The sequence below is a fragment of the Peromyscus eremicus genome, chromosome 5 (assembly GCF_949786415.1).
Source record: "Peromyscus eremicus chromosome 5, PerEre_H2_v1, whole genome shotgun sequence".
NCBI classification, from domain to species: Eukaryota; Metazoa; Chordata; class Mammalia; order Rodentia; family Cricetidae; genus Peromyscus; species Peromyscus eremicus.
This window is the reverse complement of record NC_081420.1, coordinates 39,807,923-39,826,493: the sequence shown is the minus strand read 5'-3', so window position 1 is coordinate 39,826,493 and position 18,571 is coordinate 39,807,923. Positions and strand designations below refer to the sequence as shown.

The 18,571-nt window shown below is 41.7% G+C and overlaps 1 protein-coding gene and 2 pseudogenes across 1 annotated transcript; all 3 read left to right on the top strand.

Annotated features, from left to right (window-relative positions):
• LOC131911307 (putative vomeronasal receptor-like protein 4) lies at window positions 1-1,033 on the top strand. The gene has a single exon (XM_059263289.1). It carries the CDS (start codon window positions 86-88, stop codon window positions 1,031-1,033), a length of 948 nt encoding a protein of 315 aa, XP_059119272.1. The 5' UTR covers window positions 1-85.
• A 1,464-nt stretch (window positions 1,034-2,497) lies between these two features.
• Window positions 2,498-3,218, top strand: LOC131911016 (vomeronasal type-1 receptor 100-like; annotated as a pseudogene).
• Window positions 3,219-14,544: 11,326 nt separating this feature from the next.
• Window positions 14,545-15,593, top strand: LOC131911305 (vomeronasal type-1 receptor 4-like; annotated as a pseudogene).
• Window positions 15,594-18,571: the final 2,978 nt, after the last annotated feature.

The window sequence follows — 18,571 nt, the reverse complement described above, 5'->3', positions numbered from 1 at the left end:
ATCTGTAACAAAGGACTCTGCATTCACATAATACACTGTTCTCTTCACTAAAGAAAACAGAACACCCACAGGCCTGAACCATATCATGTTTACTTCCTTGTGCTTCTCAAAAGGTTTTTTTCCTAGTGCTGGAAATATCGTGAAGATGATCTGGAGAGACCTCATCCAGAGATTAATTTTCATTTTACTTACTGGACTTGGAGTTTTAGGGAACATCATCTTATTTGTGGGACACATATATACTTTCATGGGTCCTGAGAGAAAAAATGTAGATGTTATGCTCATCCACTTGGCTTTTGTGAACACAATCATTATTCATTGCATAGGGGTCAGATACATATCGACAATTTTTTATTTCAGAAACTTCCTAGGTGACATTGGTTGTAAAACTATAATTTACCTAGAAAGGGTGGCCCGGGGCCTCTCCATCTGCACCACCTGTCTCCTCAGCGTGGTCCAGGCTGTCACCATCAGTCCCAGGACAATCCTTTGCAAAAAGCTCAAACCACAGACTGCATGGCAAGTTCTTCCCTTTCTCCTCCTCTTTTGGATCTTTAACTCCCTGATAAGCTCCAACTTGCTTCACTATATCACAGCAGCCAGGAGCACAAACAAGTCTGAAGTCGGGATGTACACTGGGTATTGCTGCATGCTGCCATCCACACACACAGTTAAGTGGCTTTTTCTCTCCCTCATGGCTCTTCGTGATGTCGTTTTCCAGAGTCTCATGGGCTGGAGCAGTGGGTCTATGGCTCTCCATCTGTACAAACATCACACACGTGTCCTGTACCTTCACAGCTGCAGGTTTGCAAATGATTCCAGGCCAGAAATCAGAGCTACCCATAGTGTTCTCACTCTCATGGCCTGCTTCCTTCTCTTTTATTGGGCAGATTTCATTTTCTCCTTTTACACAGGCTCCACAGTGACACATGAACCCACAATACTCAATATTAAAGCATTTTTAGTACTTAGTTATGCTGTTCTCAGTCCCTTTGTCCTGATAATTAGGGATTTCCATGTTGCTAAGCACTGATGTGTCCCCTGAGAAATAAGAAATTCCTTTCTACACTCAGTTCTTCATGAACTAAAACTAAACATTAAGATGGCTTTGCTTTGCCATTGGAATGTATGACAGCAAAAATTAATTGAGATAGTAGGGATCCCCCCCCCCCCCGGACAGCTGCTGCTAGATAATTGAAGACCGGTTCAGTTTCCAGGGACTTGGCAGGAATTCTCACTATCCTACCATCCCACCACGTCTATCATGCAGTTTATTTAGCTTGCTGCATCCTTCATCAGGAAATACAAGAGAGCATGCAATCACCTGAAGGTAGAATTTTATTTTTCTATATGGTAGAGTTTTACTCTGACAAGGCTAACAAACGTTTCCTGTCTTCTTGGTCCTTCTAATGTACTTCCATGATCATCGACTTCTCTACTTATTTACAAAGCACTTCCTATGTGCCAGAGGCTATTCTAAATCCAATGAGCAGGAGAGCAAGTGAAGGAGAAGGATGTCAGGGAGCCTCCTTTATCTGAAGGTCACTTGCGAAGTGGGATGACCAGGGAGAGAAGCTAATTCACAGCAGCAGGTGAATGCTTGTTATTGCAGGGTACCAAGCACTAACGAGCTGGTAAGAATAAACACTGCAAGGCAATTCCAAACACACTCATGACACTGACATGTGGTCAGGAAATATATAGGAAAGCTCAGAGGAAATGTCATCTTTTAGAAAACGCCATCAAGATTGGAAAACAAGCTCTACTTGTGAACCTCCCTGGGAACAGTGCTCTGTAAATATACCTCAGGAACTTTGCATCAGAGCAGCTGACTCTCACTTCCGTTCACTCATTAGGGCTTACACAGAAGAAGTGGCATTTGTTAAGTCATTCTGCATGCCAGCCACACAGAGTTTAGGGCCCCATCCTCCATATGGTTGCTCAGGCACGTGGGGTTCAGCTGTGGGCACAGGCTCTGCAGTCCTGAAGGTACAGAGTGGACCTGGTTGCTGAAGCCCCTGGAGTCTGGCATTGTATGGCAGCAGGACACTGGGGCTCTAAGGAGTCTGCAGCCTCCCACCCAGGAGAATACAGAGGGTCCAGATTTCGCTCTGACCCCCATCATCCAGGCTACCTGCGCTGCAGGCTTCCTAGGGAGGCTCCTGTCTGTGCCCTGTGTGGACCGCCTGGTGGGACGCAGCCTGGCAATTGACTGTTCACCAGATCTGTCCATCGACTTTTTACAAAAATGGAAAAACCTCAACAGCCTTTGCAGGAGCACTAAACAGTGCCTAGCAGGGACACTGAGGCCACTCTTCTTCCCTGGATAGGAGTTGAAACTTTCCCAAGAAATCTGTGCAACAGCCCTGGTTGTGAATTTCTCAAATGATGACTCTTGCTGAATTTTAGTGTCCATTTAGGTTAAAAACTACCTTGGGCATAAAGGCTGTTCTAACATTTGTGAGATATATATGTGCACTTTTGCCTTTCAGACTGAGAAAAGCCCTTAAACCTTATTCTCACCCATTTGACATTTTTTAATATGATCATTGTTTGTACCACGGGGATCAGAGACATAGCCACAGTGTTTTATCTGTCAAGGATGGCACGAGGCCTCTCCATCTGCACTACCTGTCTCCTCAGCGTGGTCCAGGCTGTCACCATCAGTCCCAAGGCCACCCTTTCCTAAAAGCTCAAGCCACAGACCTCATGGCAAGTTCTTCCCTTTCTCCTCCTCTTTTGGATTGTTAATGTTCTCATAAGCTCCAACTTGCCCTGCTACATCAAAGCAGGTGGTGGCTTGAACATGTCTACACCTGGAACATTCATTGGCCATTGCTATATGCTGCAATCAAGTGGCTTTTCCTTCCTCTTATGACTCTTCGTGATGTCACCTTTCATAGTGTGATGGGCTTGAGCCGTGGGTCCATGGTTCTCCATCTTTACAAACATCACAATCAAGTCCTCCACTTTCACAGCTCCAGGCTTGAAAACAGTTCCCCTCCAGAAAGCAGAGCTACCTGGAGTGTTCTCATTCTAGAACTGCTTCCTTTTCTTCTGTTTCATTCTTTCTCTCCTTCTACACAGGTTTCACAGCGACACACGATTCCATTTCACTAAATAGTAAAACATTTTTAGAACTTGATTATGCTAGTTTCAGCCCCTATGTTCTGATCAACAGAAACATCCATGTTTCTAATGTCATGCATGCTCACTGAGAAGTGTAGAAATTACATTCTACATCTATTCCTATGAGCCAAAGGTATGTTCATTGTAAGCTGCTTTGCCATGGTGAACTTTAGAGCTGGGGGACATAATGTTTGCTGTGTAGCACAGGCTGACCTGGCAGTCAGTACATAGCTCAGGCTGATCTTGAACTGTCTCAGTATCTCAAATGACGGGATTATATTATTGCCTACCAAACTTCCATTTGCCTTAATATTCTAATATATCACAACATTAAATTAAATATTATAATAATAGATTTTTTTCTCTTAAGAAGTCTGGCACTGTGCAATCTTAAGACTACTTCAGGGTTTCCAGGCAGGCAGAAAGTGGATTCTTCCCATCCTCCCATCCCCCCATCCCAGTCATGTGACCTGTAGCCTCTCATTAGCACTGAGAAAAGCACTAGAGACAATACATCACTCAGACATCAGAATTTCAATTTTCCCAAAGCCAGAGCAGGAGAGTGAGACAGGGTGGGTGACCCGTCCGTCTCTGAGCTGAGTGTGCAGGGCAGAGGGAAAGTGACGGTGAGTCAAGTCAGGTCACCACAGCCCAGCAAATCTGAGCCACAGTTGTTGGATGTGGCGAAATTCCTGAACATAAGCAGCTAGTGTGGATGCTGTGGAACAATTACAACCAGGATGACCTCAAGGTACCACCACAAGAGTCTCTGGCTGACAGGCTCTCTCACATGATGTCATCCCATGTCTGGAGACCGCACTCGAGGCCAGGGCCTCCCTGGCACACTGATGTGTAAATCCTTTGCTGACTGTGTTTACACTGGAGTTTCCACCTCACTTCCAGCCACTCACTGTGGCCTGCGCTGAACATCCCAGTGTTCATAGGTCTCCCCTCCTCTCCTCCCTGGAATCCCAGACTCCATCTTCCCCGATGCTGCAAAGCTGCACTCTGTTGAGCTGCAGACAAGGGTACTACAACGCTGACCTTGCAGAGAGGGTCTGTTTGGTGGGAGCCGGTTGGCACAGCCTTGGCAATTGGCAAGACACTGGGGGCCTAGAGAACTGCACAGCCTCGGGCCCAAGAAATCCAGACATCTCAGTCCTCAAGACTGCACTGCTGTCATCCTAGGGAGGCTCCTGTCTCCTCTGGACTGTGTGGGTGTGACTCCTGAAGGGATCCGGGACCATAAAGGGCTGTTCACCAAAGTTGTCCATCAGAAAGACCCATAAAGAAAGACCCAAAAGTTCTTACAGGGAGTGGGCTTGAATTGCTCTCTGTGTAGCTTAGTACTGTGCCTGGAGGGGAGCCAAGGCTGCCTGCACTCCTTTATGGGTCCAAGAGTTGAAACTCTGCAGACTAAAGCAAGAGGTGGGCCAGGCAATGGGTCTTTAAAACACTGCTCTTTGTTAAGATAAACTAGGTTCTTAATGTTCCGATAATCTAGATTAAAGACCACTATTAGGAATAGTTCCTATGTCAACTTGTCCCAAATTAGAATCCCCTGATTCGGGAACCTTACCTAGAGTTGTTCTGACTGTCTTGATTGATGTGGGAAGCCCCGCCCCGGTTGTGGGTGGTCCCTGACAGTAACTGCCCACATTAAGAGGCTGTGTCAAGGGAAGATCTTCCGGACTTGTGCTTGCCTGGCCTTCCCTCTCCCCTCTGAGTTGCTGTGCTCTGTTGCTGCTGCTGGGGCTGATTCCTTTGTCCAGAGCAGAGGCAGCGGCTCTCTAGGACACTTCCAGGCTTCTGGGGTCAGAGCGGGACTACTGAGGCACCTGCCTGGCATACTATCTGCCAGTTATGGCCCCGGTGAGAGACAGCTGTGGTGAGACTCCTCCACAGGTGAGGCTCACAGGCTCAGGGACCTAGTGAACACCGGTCTCAGCTGCTCTGCTGTGATTTAGCTGTGCCCTGATGTACTCACATATCAGATCATTAAGTTAATCCATGCTTATAAAAATAGGTTGTATTATTTTATATAAAATCTGTCCTAGGCAATCTAAGACCTGCTCAGGAGTCAATAAAGCTGGACAGATTCTTTCCTTTGCCACTTTCCTTTACATCCATTTGTGCAATGGGTTTATTTTATTTTGCAAACAACTAAATAGACATATTAGAAGAAAGGATACCTAACCTGTCATAGTATGAAAGAACAGGAAGCTCAGCTTTAATCTCAAAGGGAACTATTTCTCAGAGCATCTTTATTTATATAGTGTTAAAATTTAATTTGCTTTTATTTTGTTTTACTGTTTTGTTTTTTATTTTTTTCAAGATAAGGTCTTATTATATTGCTCTGGTTATCCTGGAATTCACTATATAGACCAGACTGGATTCAAACTCCCAGAGATTTGCCTGCCTCTGCCTCTCCCTCTGTTATGAGATTAAAGATATGCAACAGTATACCCAGAATCTCTCTCAGACTATCTTAATATTTAATATTTCCAATACCATGTGGTCAGCATGGAAACTATATACATACAAATAACATAATCTGAACATCTTGTATCTATGTAATTAGGAACACACGTATACCTTCACATACATGTACATACACAAGAATTAAAGAAAAAGGGCCCGGGGCCATGGATTTGAGAGAAAGCAAGGGATTGGGTAATGGGAAGATGTTGGAGGGAGGAAAGGGATGGGGGAGATTTTGTGATCATATTTTAATTTAAAAATAAAAACAATTTAACAATAAAATAAGAATAAAAATATGTAGTATTGTTTTGCACACCAACCTATCATTTATTTGGAATATATCCAAGGGTTCTTTGATTGAAAGTGTCCTTGTGCATTTGGACCCTAAAAACATTTGATTTCTTTTGAAGCTGTATCTATGGAAAACACTTCTTGCTTTATATAGAATTGCGAACAAGCACATTATCCCTTAAGGAAAGCAAAAAAATTAACGGAAGTGTAGTACTTTGCATGTGGACATCTGTGGAAGAACATTCTTAACTTCAGACAGAAGGAAGGCATGCAGATGATGAGATGTGGATCAGGGCTATGCTACAAAAATTCAAGTAATAGACACTGTGTGTAGGTTTGGGTATGAGAATAATAATAGGAGGCCACTGAAGAATTTTCAGTAAAAGAATGGCAGATTACGGCACATTCTAAAAGGCACCTCTTGGATCTGTAGCTGGCCATGATTGGTAGGAGAAGGTATATTAGAGGAAAGTGTTAAAGAAATGTGCTAATGCTAAATAAGACTGAATGTGCAAGACCCAGGTTGGGTATGAGCAGAGTGTTACAGAAGAGCCTTCAGAGAGTGGTAAATGTAACAGGGAAGGAGAGCCAACAGAAGGACTACATAGTTCCGAGATGGTATTAGCAAGGCTAGCGAGAGGCCCTGAGTGGAAGGTGCTTTTTAGAGCAACCTTACATCAGGTACTAGCAATTCTGTTTCAGCACTCCCTACGCCTAGTCACCTGGGATGAGCCCAGGGAAAGGTGGATGGTAGACAGAAAAATGTGTCAGTTCAAATTCAAAATTCCTATGCAAGAGCAGGTTCTCTTGAACAAAATGATTCAAGAACACACTGTTTTCATGTGGGATGTGATCAAGCAATCTCTGTGCATATTAAAATGTGGAAACTTTGGATTTGGATGGTATTAGTTATATAGAGGTAGTATGATTTAGCTACATTTTCAATAATTTAAGATAGAACCAATAATGTTTACTGAAGACTAGGGTGTGATGTGTGAGAGATTTTTGACTTGAAATCCTGGGTAAGTGACTGTGATAATTCATTAGATGGAAATGCTTTAGAGGAATGGATTGCATGTTCAGATAAAGACATATAGACATTCAGATATGTTAAACTTTATTTGCATATTAAACAACTTCTGTGGTTTCAATATGGTTTAAAGATCTCTCTGAGGTCCAGAGACTGGATGTGTGATGCCCATCTGGCAGTGTTGAGGAGGTAGAATCTTACTTGGAATGGAATCAGCTCATCAGGTGACTCTTCATAAGCATGTAATGGAGATGTCTAGGATTAAGTCATTCTTATAGGAGTGGGTTATATGGCAAGATCACACTATACAATTGGCCCCCTCTGTATATGGTCATTTTCTTGTTCTGTTCCTTAACTATATTGTGAAGAATCCAGGAGTCCCTTACCAGAATGATAGTGCTATGGTGTTTGGACCTTCCAGATATAAGACTTGTAATCCAAGCAGACCATTTCATGAAGTATTTAATCTCAAATATTTTTATAGCAACACAAAATAGATTATTAAATCATCCAAATAGATATTCCAATATGCAGAAACATTTCCCTGGATGGATGCTGGGCAGATTCTTACCTGCCCCCCCAACCCTGTGCCCATCATGTGACTATGGATCTCTTGCTTACTTGCAAAAAAACTGGAGACCCCATTGCCAGGAATCTATTACTACAATAAAAAAAGGAAGAACTAATGATCATACACATTTATATCCCCTCAATGTGCTTCCATGTTTATCATGTCCAGGAAATACCCCAGCACTTCCTTTTTGTCATGGGCTCTACCAGGAGTAGTGAGCAGGAGACAAACAGGGAAAGAGGTGTCAGGATGTCACTGTCCTGGCAAGATGGCAGATATTGTGAAAGGAGACCCGTGTCCCGTCCTTTGCACTCTGAGAATACTGATATTATAAACCCAAGGAATGACCATTTGCCCAGAGTCATGCGCACCCTTGGGAAGGAGAAAGGCTGAAGCCTGGCACTGTCAGAGGAGGAACTTACCCCCTAGAGAGGCTTCCCACAGTTCTTTTGACACAGGCACCTTTCCTGCATTTTTTCTTTGTTATAAAATTGTATCACTGCTACAGAGAAGGGCAGAGAAAGGAAGAGTCTTTCTCTCCCGGGTTCAGCCAAACCATAAATAAAGCCACCTGTTTTGACAGTTGGTTTCCTGATTTTGTTGAAGAAGAGCAGTTGCATTGTGGTGTTTTTTTTTTTTTTTTTTTTTTTTTACATTTTCCATGTTTTATGGGTGCATGCATGTTTGTGAGTCCACAGGCACACCTGTGTGTGAGGTGATGCCCATGCACATTTGTACTCACCAGCATGCATGAAACTGAGGTTAGTGTCAGGAACCATCCTCCATTTACTCTGCTGAGTCAGGATCTTACAGTGAAACACAGAGCACAGCAATGGCTAACCTATTGACCCAGCTCCTCTAGGGGTAGCTTGTCCCTGGCTTTGGAGGCTGGAATTACAGGCAAGCTGCCACCCCACCAGGCATTTGAGTGAGTTAGCACTAACACTTGGAATAAAGTACTTTAGCCACTGAGCAATCTCCCCAGTAAGAGTTTATGGTTTATTAATCTTAGTTGTCACCCTCTTACAATGGAATATTGTAAGCTTGCTGTACAAAATGGAGGTTACCAGTGACTCCCAGCATGCCCTCTGCCTATGGTGGCCGGTTTTCTCTGGAATTTGGTATGTAAGCCACATGATGGCTACCTTTCTGAGATTTTCTTGTCCTTTATTAAATAAACTAGTCAGAGTACTACAAGCTTTATATTGTTTTATTTTTCTTTATGTTTCAAAGACAAAAAAGTTATTTAGAAGTTTTCCAAAAATAATCATAAAGACAACAGAGGGAAGTATTCCTTTTGGACCAGAGTTATTATTTTTAAATTACTTTTACTATTATTATTATTATTATTAATAATAATATTATTAATATTATTATTATATTTTTTGACATTTAAAATATTTTATATATATATATATATATATATATATATATATATATTTTTTTTTTTTTTTTTTTTGGTTTTTCGAGACAGGGTTTCTCTGTGTAGCTTTGCGCGTTTCCTGGGACTCACTTGGTAGCCCAGGCTGGCCTCGAACTCACAGAAATCCGCCTGTCTCTGCCTCCCGAGTGCTGGGATTAAAGGCGTGCGCCACCACCGCCCGGCATAAAATATATTTTTATAATATTCTTCCCCACCTCCTAGATCTTCCACATCCTCCCCTCCTCCCTCCTCACCAAACTTCAAGCTCTTTCTCAAACACAAACAAAAACCCAAAACAATAACAAAATCTGCTCAAAACAAGAAAATAAAATAAAAACATACATCTCCCAAAAGGAAAAAAAAACACCAAACTGTAACCAAATAAAAGTACACACACACACACACATACACACACACACACATACACACACACACACACACACACACACACACACTACAAAACCAAACCCTGAGTAGTCCATTATTATGATGGTCAATTAATCCTACACGTGAGGTCCTTGAGGAGTTGATGTACCAAGTGTCACTCTATTAGAGAAAACTGATTTTCCCTCTCCCAGCAAGTACAAGTGACAGTTCAGTCACTAACCTTTACCCCAGTGGCTAGGTTTCCATTCATTCATTCACTTTTAGAAAATATATAATAAGATAAAACAAGACCTATCACATCGAAGTAAGAAAAGACAAACCAACAGAAGGAAAAAGAACCCAACAGAAGGAAAAGAACCTAACAGAAGGCACAGGATCAGAGGCCCACTCTTTCACACACTCGGGAATCCCATAAAAACTAGAAGCACACAGAGGATCTGGTGCAGACCCGTGCAGGCCCTGTGCATGCTGCTCAAGTCTCTCTGAGTTCTTAGGAGCTTTGCTCATGTTGATCTAGAGGGCCTTATTTTCATGGTGTCTTTCATCTCTCCTGGCTCTAATGTTCTTTACGCATCATCTTCTGTGGGGTTCGCTGAGCTCTGAGATGAGGGATTGAGGGATTTGATGCAGACATAACATTTGGGGCTGTGTGTTCCAAGGTCTCTCACTCTCTGGGTAATGTCTGACTGTGGGTCTCTGTGTTTGATCCCATCTGCTGCAGGAGGAGGCTTCTCTGCTGATAGCTCAACAAGACACTGATCCACGACTATATCATAATATTTAGGAGTCATTTTATCAATACATTTCCCCCCTTTTTAGACCAGTATTATTTGGTTTTACCCTTGATCCCTGGGCTGTGGCTTCTCAGGTTCCTGGTTAGCCAAGCAGTGTCAAGTGTGGGTTTCATCTTGTGGAGTGCGTTACTCCACAATCTTTGTGCCGCCATTGTCCTAGCATATCTTGCAGGCAGTGCACCATTGCAGATGAGGCTTTGTGGCTGGGTTGGTGTTTATGTTCCTCTTCTGAGAGCCTGCAGAGTACCTTCCTGTACAAAAGATGCTGGAACATGGAGTGAAGCCTCTATGTAGGCATGGACTTGACGTCTCCAAGCTCAGTGAGTAGTGGAGGTGAAGTGTTAAGGAATGGAGCCTTGGTGTCAGTTTGTGGGGAGTAGCCTATAGTCTTGGCAATAGCCTGGATTGTTTGGGGATTCTATGGGGCCCTTTGGCCAACAACCCTTATTTTTCTATTTCCACCCACCATGACATATGTAATATACAACTTAGCTTCCCTGTTCCTGGATTCCACATTCAATAGAGAGGATACAAATTCTAGTTTCCTCAAAAGCTGTCATTTCATTTACAGAGGAAGCATTTTTAGCTTCTAGAATGTGTCAGCAACCCCTATATGTATGGGGGCACCATCATGCAGGACACAGAGAAAGAGCCATGACCTTGAACTCATCTCCTATGTCAACGCAATGGTGCTTTCTCTTCAAGAACAAAATAATGTTGTCATCACCTCAAATCTTAGCCCTGTATATTTATTTACACCAATTCCATCTGGGATAGGTTAGGCCTCCTAGAAACTAGAATGAAATATATATGGAAGGTCCTCTCTGGGGCACATATAAGTTTTATAAATGTCATTGACATTATATAATGAGTAAATATTGCTTTTGGAATAAGGCCACAAAGACATTCATATTTAATGTGCAGAAATGAAACAATCAATTACAGCTAAGACCATCACTACCAATGGGCACAGGTAGAACAAAGCTCTAAACTTGTTCTGGTCTATGTTTCGGACTTGCACATAAATCCTCAATGTTAAGCATCGTTTATTCTAATTCTATCTAAGGAGGGATTTAAGAAAGAGAAGCAAGTGACTTCACCTGTGTGTCAGAAGCCGGTCCCTTGCCAGATCATAGCTTGCCTCTTTTTGGAAGGTGAAAACAGTCTGGAGATGTGGGGAGCTCTGTACAAAGAAACTTAGTTGTTCATTTTCTCACCTCACATCTTTCCTCTCAAAATAATTAAACCCTAATTAAACTTGAAATAACTTCTGAGGAAAGCAGATGTAGTAATTGTGGAGAGAGGGGAAGCTGTACTTCAGGGACTGGGGCCCTGCAGAGGCCTTCCTTCCCCTGACATGTGACAACATGAAACTTGAAGTCCACACTACCTGATGGTAGCCAAGAGCCCCACAAATCCTGACAGTACAAATAGGACCTGGCAAGTGTCACCTCCCAGAGCTGCTCCTGAGGCTGCCTGCACCACAGAGGTCCAGGTGAGTTCATGGAGGTAAGATCTTCGACCCCCTCAGCTGTGCCAGGGAGAGTTTCACTAAAGCAGAAGTCTCTCTGTTTGCCTAAGCCAGGGAGCAGTTGAGAGGATCTGTGATCCTCAGGACCTCTGCTTTCCCTCTGACCCTACAAGGCTGGTCCCTGGCTCCAGAAAGACCAAAGGAGACTAGTTCCTGGAGACACAGAAATGGAACAGAAATATTGAGGCATCACTATCCATCCTCAGGCTGGGGGATCATGACAGAGCTCTGGCTGGGTCTTTGCATAAGTTTTCTTCCTTGTTTTTTTGTCTTTTGTTTTTCTTTAAAGGAATCATTAGTATATAGAAGATTTTCAGATGTCTCTCAAACCCTGGAGACAATCAGGATGCACTCCTGTAACATCAGCACTAGAGAGACTGAGAAAAGATAATTGTTGTTCAGGGCTAGCCTGGTTCACATAGGGAGACTGTGTCTCAAAAATAACAAGACAAAACAAAAACAGAACTTCTTGTTTTTAGCTTCCATGTTTGCCAGCATTGTGACTCCAACAGTATCACTAGTGTTTGTAATGTTGGTACTTCCCACTTTTGGTGCATTTCCACTTTTCAAATACTTGCACGTGTCTTCTCTTACAATATCTTAACTCCTAATTTGAAGGTTTTCCTTGGGTATCCATCCTTAGTCTCTCCAGTCTATCACATAATAATATACATACTTATATCAGCTGCAGTCTTTGTACGCCTGCCAGGTGTGGAGAAATATAAACCACTAAGTGTAACAGTTATCATTACCGTCTTGAGAATTCTTGCTATCAAGGATTCAGGCTGTGAACTAGCACATCCTGAATAGCTCGTCTAAATTTTATCCCAGTGCTAGGCAGCAAAGAGAAATAGTCTGTTTTGGTTTTGTTTCTTTGTTTTTAGAAAACCAGAATGGATGAATGTAACCTATGTCACCTTCTTGGGGTTTATTTCCAGAAATGGGATCTTCCATATTTCTAAGCACAAGTCCATCTTGTCTTTTGAATTAATTTCCTGTAGTATTTCCCAGTATAATGTGGAAGATGAATTGCCCCTTCCTCCTCTTACAGTCCACTCCAGTAGAAGGAATCACTAATTAGATCAGAATCTGTTCTGAAATATGATTGAAACTTGGGGTTGGTGGAAAGAGAAGAACAGAAGGTAGGATTCCCCAGGAAATCAAGCATTAAACAAACAGAAAATATTAATATTTTCCATCAGGTGGAATTATTGAAGGGATTTTTACAGATTCCAGCCTCTGACTAAACATTGAATTTTTATTCTAAATTGTTACTGAATGCTGATGTGCTTTCTATTACTCTATGGAACATATTTCATTATGTGCAGATATCTGGGACGATATTGCGATTTCTAGGACACACCAATAATAGAGCAATAACTAACCGTCCATCAGAGGAGCAGTTGAAAGGCAATAACTGACATTTCTAGAGTCATGAGGCAACATAAACCCAAACTTGGGAACACGGCTCGGTTCATGCAGGTCACAGGTGATACCATCAAGACATAGACAGTTAAAATAATCCTGTAAGTTTCACAGGAATAAGGGAACAGATGCATTCCAAGTACTCAGAACACACAAACCCATGAATTATTTAGTTTCCTCTCATTCTAGAAGGTGCCCAAAGCTTACCATAAGTCCCTAAGAAATGAGAACAGAGCTCCTGAACATGAAGAATAACATCCTGCTGAGATCTAAGGTTCTGGAATCAGCTCAGACTGATGTAGAACGAAGCAGCCTGCCTGATACACAGGTTGGAGAAGAATCAGGAGAAGCAGCTACAAAGCAAACTGACAAACTGCTGCTCACAAGGCCCCACAGAGGCAAATGCACCGTGAACTCTGAGATGGGGATCCCTGCTACACAGTAGCCCCAACCTACAGTACTGTATGTAGGTAGCCAATACTGAGGACTAAAAACTTCACTCATTTCATAGCAGCACATAATACCTCATTAATCCCCATCTCCCATCCACCTCCTCATTATCCCCTGGTGAAGAGCTGATCCATGCTCCTGTAGATGCCCTCAGGTCACTCACTAGAGTCACAAACTGGGGTCATATGCCCTGAAGTCATAAAATGGGGTCAAAGTTGTCTGCTACCTCCTCTTCTAGGAAGCACCACAGGGTTCTTCAAGACACCCTCCTTACCTGCAACCTGGTGGGTACATGAGTTTTTCGACATGTCTTTTTATGACTCAGATTTAACTGTCAGGACCTATCTGAAAAGGTTACACAATTTGAGTTGACATTGAGGACTACCTAAAAAAGTAACTAGTGAACATTTATATGGAGTGAAGTCACAGAGTGGTCAATGTAGGAACTTTTAAAATATTAAGATGTGGAAATGGAAGTTATAAAACTTTGAAGCCAAAGGTATATATAGAAATTGTTACATTAGTCAAGATGCAGATAAGAAAAGGAATATCAGACAAAGGAGGAGACAGTGTGGAGGGTAAGGTACTAAATCTGAGGTATGTTACAGGTGTTGACCCAGCAGGGATTCCCAGTGTGTATGAGGTGATGTGGGGAAGGCACACAGATTCAGCATGAGCCTCAGGCTTTGGGAGTCAGGTGGGGAAATATGGTGAAATGGAATGAGAAACAGAAGAAATGTTGGTTGGATAAATGAAGAGCTCAATTCAGCTATGCAGAGTGTTAACTAGGATAAACCCCAAACAGAGACAGACAGACAGACACACAGACACACAGACACACACATGCACACACCACTTGAACAAGTCAATTTTGCTAGTGTAGAGCTCAAAAATAAAAATCTCCTTTAAAACTTTAGATTTTGAATAGCAGTTCCCAAACTCACCTGTCAGAGCACACACAATATCCCAGAGTGGGGCATTTCCAGGATCTAATCTGCAACATTACATGTGTCCATTGTTGCCTTATGCACACTAGAAAATGCCATTGTGAAAAATGTGTCTTTCAGATCCATGTCTAGCATTACTGATGCTTTCCTGAAAGAATCTTTGCATCCTGGACACAAAGTTTTCTACTTAGGAAAGAAATGGTTTTGAAGTTTATTAAGGAAATAGTTTTTCTCTTCATGACTGTGCTTGGCACTCTGGGGAACATTTCTGTTTCTGTGAATTATATGTTCAGTTGGTGGGGAGGCCCTGAGAGGAAACACATACACCTTATTCTCATCCACTTGGCTTTTGTGAACATCATGATCCTTCTTGCAAAAGGATTGCCAAAGACAATAGCAACTTTTGGTTTGAGAAACTTCCTAGATGACATAGGTTGTAAGATCATCGTTTACCTGGAGAGAATGGCCCGTGGTGTCTCCATCTGCACCAGCAGTCTCCTCACTGTGGTCCAGGCCATCATCATCAGTCCCAGAGCATCTGGGTTGAGGAGGCTCAGACCAAAGTCTTCATGGCACATCCTTCCATTCTTTTCATTCTTTTGGATGCTCAATTCTTTAATAAGTATGAACCTAATCTACTCCATCACAAGTACAAGTCTGAATATGTCACAGCTTGAAAATGAAGACATCTATTGTTATTTTATGCTAGAAAGTCAGAAAACAAAGTGGATTGTTCTTCCTCTCATGGTCCTGAGAGATGCTGTGTTTCAGGGTGCCATGGGAGGGGCCAGTGGCTACATGATATTTCTTCTCCACAAGCACCACCAGCATGTCCTCTACCTTCAGAAGGCCAAGCTTCTCTACAGAACTCCCCCTGAGCTGAGAGCTGCTCAGAGTGTCCTCCTTCTGATGTTCTGTTTTGTTTTTTTCTATTGGACTGACTGTGCATTTTCTCTATTTTTAAGTCTCTCTTTAGGGAACAATTCTGAGACGATAATTATTAGGGAAATTCTGGCCCTTGGTTATGCAGTCTCCAGCCCCCTTGTGCTGATTCACAGGGATGGACTTCTGGCTGAGTGTTGGCATGCTCAGTGGAAGAAATTGAGAAAACGTGTCTCTCATTTATCTGTTTAATGAGTGTGAAAGAACTCTCAGCTCTACAATATTGTGGATAAGACAAAATCCTAACTAACAATTTAAGCATGTGTTTATTCTCAGACGATCTTCCTGGTGACTCAAGCCTTGAGGGGAGAAAGAGGGAGACCTTAGCATATTATAGTGATGTAGACCCTCACTCTATAGATTGTCATCCTTTGGAAGGGACTTTAATTTTTTTAGCTTTTCTATATTTGTATTCATTTCTTGTGTATGAATAATTTGTCTGCATTATGTATGTGTAACTTGTGCATGCCTGGTGCTTTTAGAGGCTGGAAGAGACCATCAAATGCCCTGTTACTGACTAGAGTAAGACTTATGGTCCTGAACCAAAATATGGTTGGTAGGAATTGAACCCAGATCCTCAGTGAAGCCAGCTACTACTCGTAAGTGAACCATCTCTCAAGCCCTGAGAAAATGGCTTTAATTATTATCTGTAAAATTGATTTTACTATTATCATGACTGAAAGCATGAAGATGAATTTGGTAAATTTTATCAAAGTTTATAGTGATTTAATCCTGTTAGTCCAAGAAATTCTGTGTCTTGTATCTGGTGCTGTGCTTGCTAAATGTTAGTGTGACAGGCCATTTGGGGATTCGTCAGAATGTCTATATGATTCCATCCATAGAAAAGATTTTACAGATTTGTGAAAGAATCATGTGTACTGTGCAGCCAGTCACTAGATGACCAATGCACCAGTCACAGCATTTAAATGAACGGAAACATTTCATTGGTGTTGTATTCGTGAACATCCTCTGCAGGAATGCATACATAGGACAAACATTTTATTACTTAACATAGAAACATGGTGCAATGTAGATCCACATAAAACCTGAGGAAGCTTAAAAAACCAAAGGGTTCCAAACACACAAGCAGAGTCAATTGCAGCTTCTTGGTGACTGCCTTTTCTTGGGTAGGCTTGGTGCTAGCAGCAAACAGAGGTTTGGTTCCTTTAAGAGGCAGCTTCTTGGCCCAGTGCTAGTGACAAACATGGGCGTGGCTCTTTCAAGAGGCCTGCTACTGGACACTTAAATGGGGTTAATGAGCAGTGGGCAGTGCTCTACTTGGCGACATTGTGGACCCAACCACTTTCCAGAGCTGGGGCGGTGAATGCGGTTCATGCCAGTCCCTTGGCCATGAAGCCAGGCTCTCAGGAAACCAAGAGGGGAGGAGCCAGCTGCTAGTGCCATGAGCCAATGTATGCACTAAGCCGAGCAGTGCCAGGCAACTAACATAGTAGTTTAAGATTGGTCTCATGTAACCAAATAATACAGATGCTCAGAAAAGGCAGATCCAGATGGAAAAAAAAAAACCTCTAAATGGGTTACAGTGTGTTTAAAAACATACATAGGCTTGGGAGAGAAAAGAGAAAGGCATATACAGTCATACAATAAAAAAATAGTTTAAAAATATAAAGTCTTTAAAAAGGGGGGTAAAGTAAAAAAATAATAATAATAAAAATAAGCCACATAAAGATGGGAACTACACAGAGTCTAGATCCTGCATGTTATTGTATTATCTTCAGATTTTTGTGATTGCTAATGAAGGAATGAGAGCTGCTAAGACACATTGGATTATGAAAACTGCTGGATTAAACCAACATATATTTTAAAAACATCTTGACTTCAAAATGGAAGTAAAAATATGTTACTTTGGGGAACAGGTTATGCTTTTATTTTCTCAGGAAATGAGAGGTTGTTGATTCATTCCAGGTTTGTATGTTTAATCAGGGAAGACCCCCTGAAAATCCTTGCTACAGTCATAAAGAAATAAATCCAGAAGAACTACAAAACATGTAATGTATATGTTACCTGCTCAAACGCAAAACAAAAAATCATCTTTGGCTAATTTGTGTACAATGCACAGTCTGTACTTATATTAATACAGCCATGTATGCTACTGTTAAAAGTTTATGTATTTTCAGATCAAGTGGACCAGACATCAATAAAAAGAGATGGCCTAGGTGATCCAGCATCTCAAAACGCCTCAGTTACAATCTCCTCAGAATTCTGCATCCAAATCAGCTTCAGGACTGCTGGCTGAGATGATCCAGCCTCACAAACTACTCTAGCCATGACTTAATAATTATCCTGATTTTCTCAAGTTTCCACAAAGATACTAGTCCCCACAGACAACAGGAAGTAGTCTAGAGAATGATGCCTACATTCCCAAAAGACAGAGTATGGGTGGGTTTTGGTTATTCAATGGATTATAAATGTTTGTCATTGTTTAGGGGGTTGGTTACAAGTTGTTATTGGTCATAGTCAGAAAAAAAGATAAAAAAGGAGTTAAATTCAAAGATCTCTTTCTAAAGATTAAAAAGGGTAGATTATTGAATACACTTTAATCCAAAAAACAACTATACATCTCAAAATATTTTACATTGGTATGGATTTTGGTACATTGATACAAATTTAAATTTAATTTTGTTATAATATATGTATGTTTCTACTCTTGTTTGGGGTATTGTGTTTATGCAGCTCATTTGAAATGTAATGCATAATTAAGAAATACAGATTAATAGTTAGTCATCTATAATGGTCAAACTTAAAGTCATGTTAGGTATGTTTTCAAGGTCATACTTGGATAAATTTAGATAGATAGATGGTCTTCAAACACTTCAAAGACCTACAGAATATGGCTTTTAATATGTTTAATAACCTATGACTTTTCATGACAATGAGACAGATACATCTGCTCCTGACAGCAGCAATTTGTTTCAAAAGAGGATGATGGCATCAAAGAAACTGCATATGGAGCTTGTTTTCTTTATGATAAAAGCTAGACATTTGGGCAAAGAAACTGCCTTTACCTCAGCTATTGACAGAATGCTGTCTGTTGTTTGTTTTTGCTCTTTTGGGGTGCCCACAAAGCAGCTCAAAAATAAATCACACACAGAGGCTTATTCTTACTTACAATTGCCCAGCCTTGCCTGGCTTGTTTCTTGCCTGCTTTT

Coding starts and splice junctions, on each gene's coding strand:
- LOC131911307 (XM_059263289.1), top strand. CDS start 86: ATGTTTACTTCCTTGTGCTTCTCAAAAGGTTTTTTTCCTAGTGCTGGA.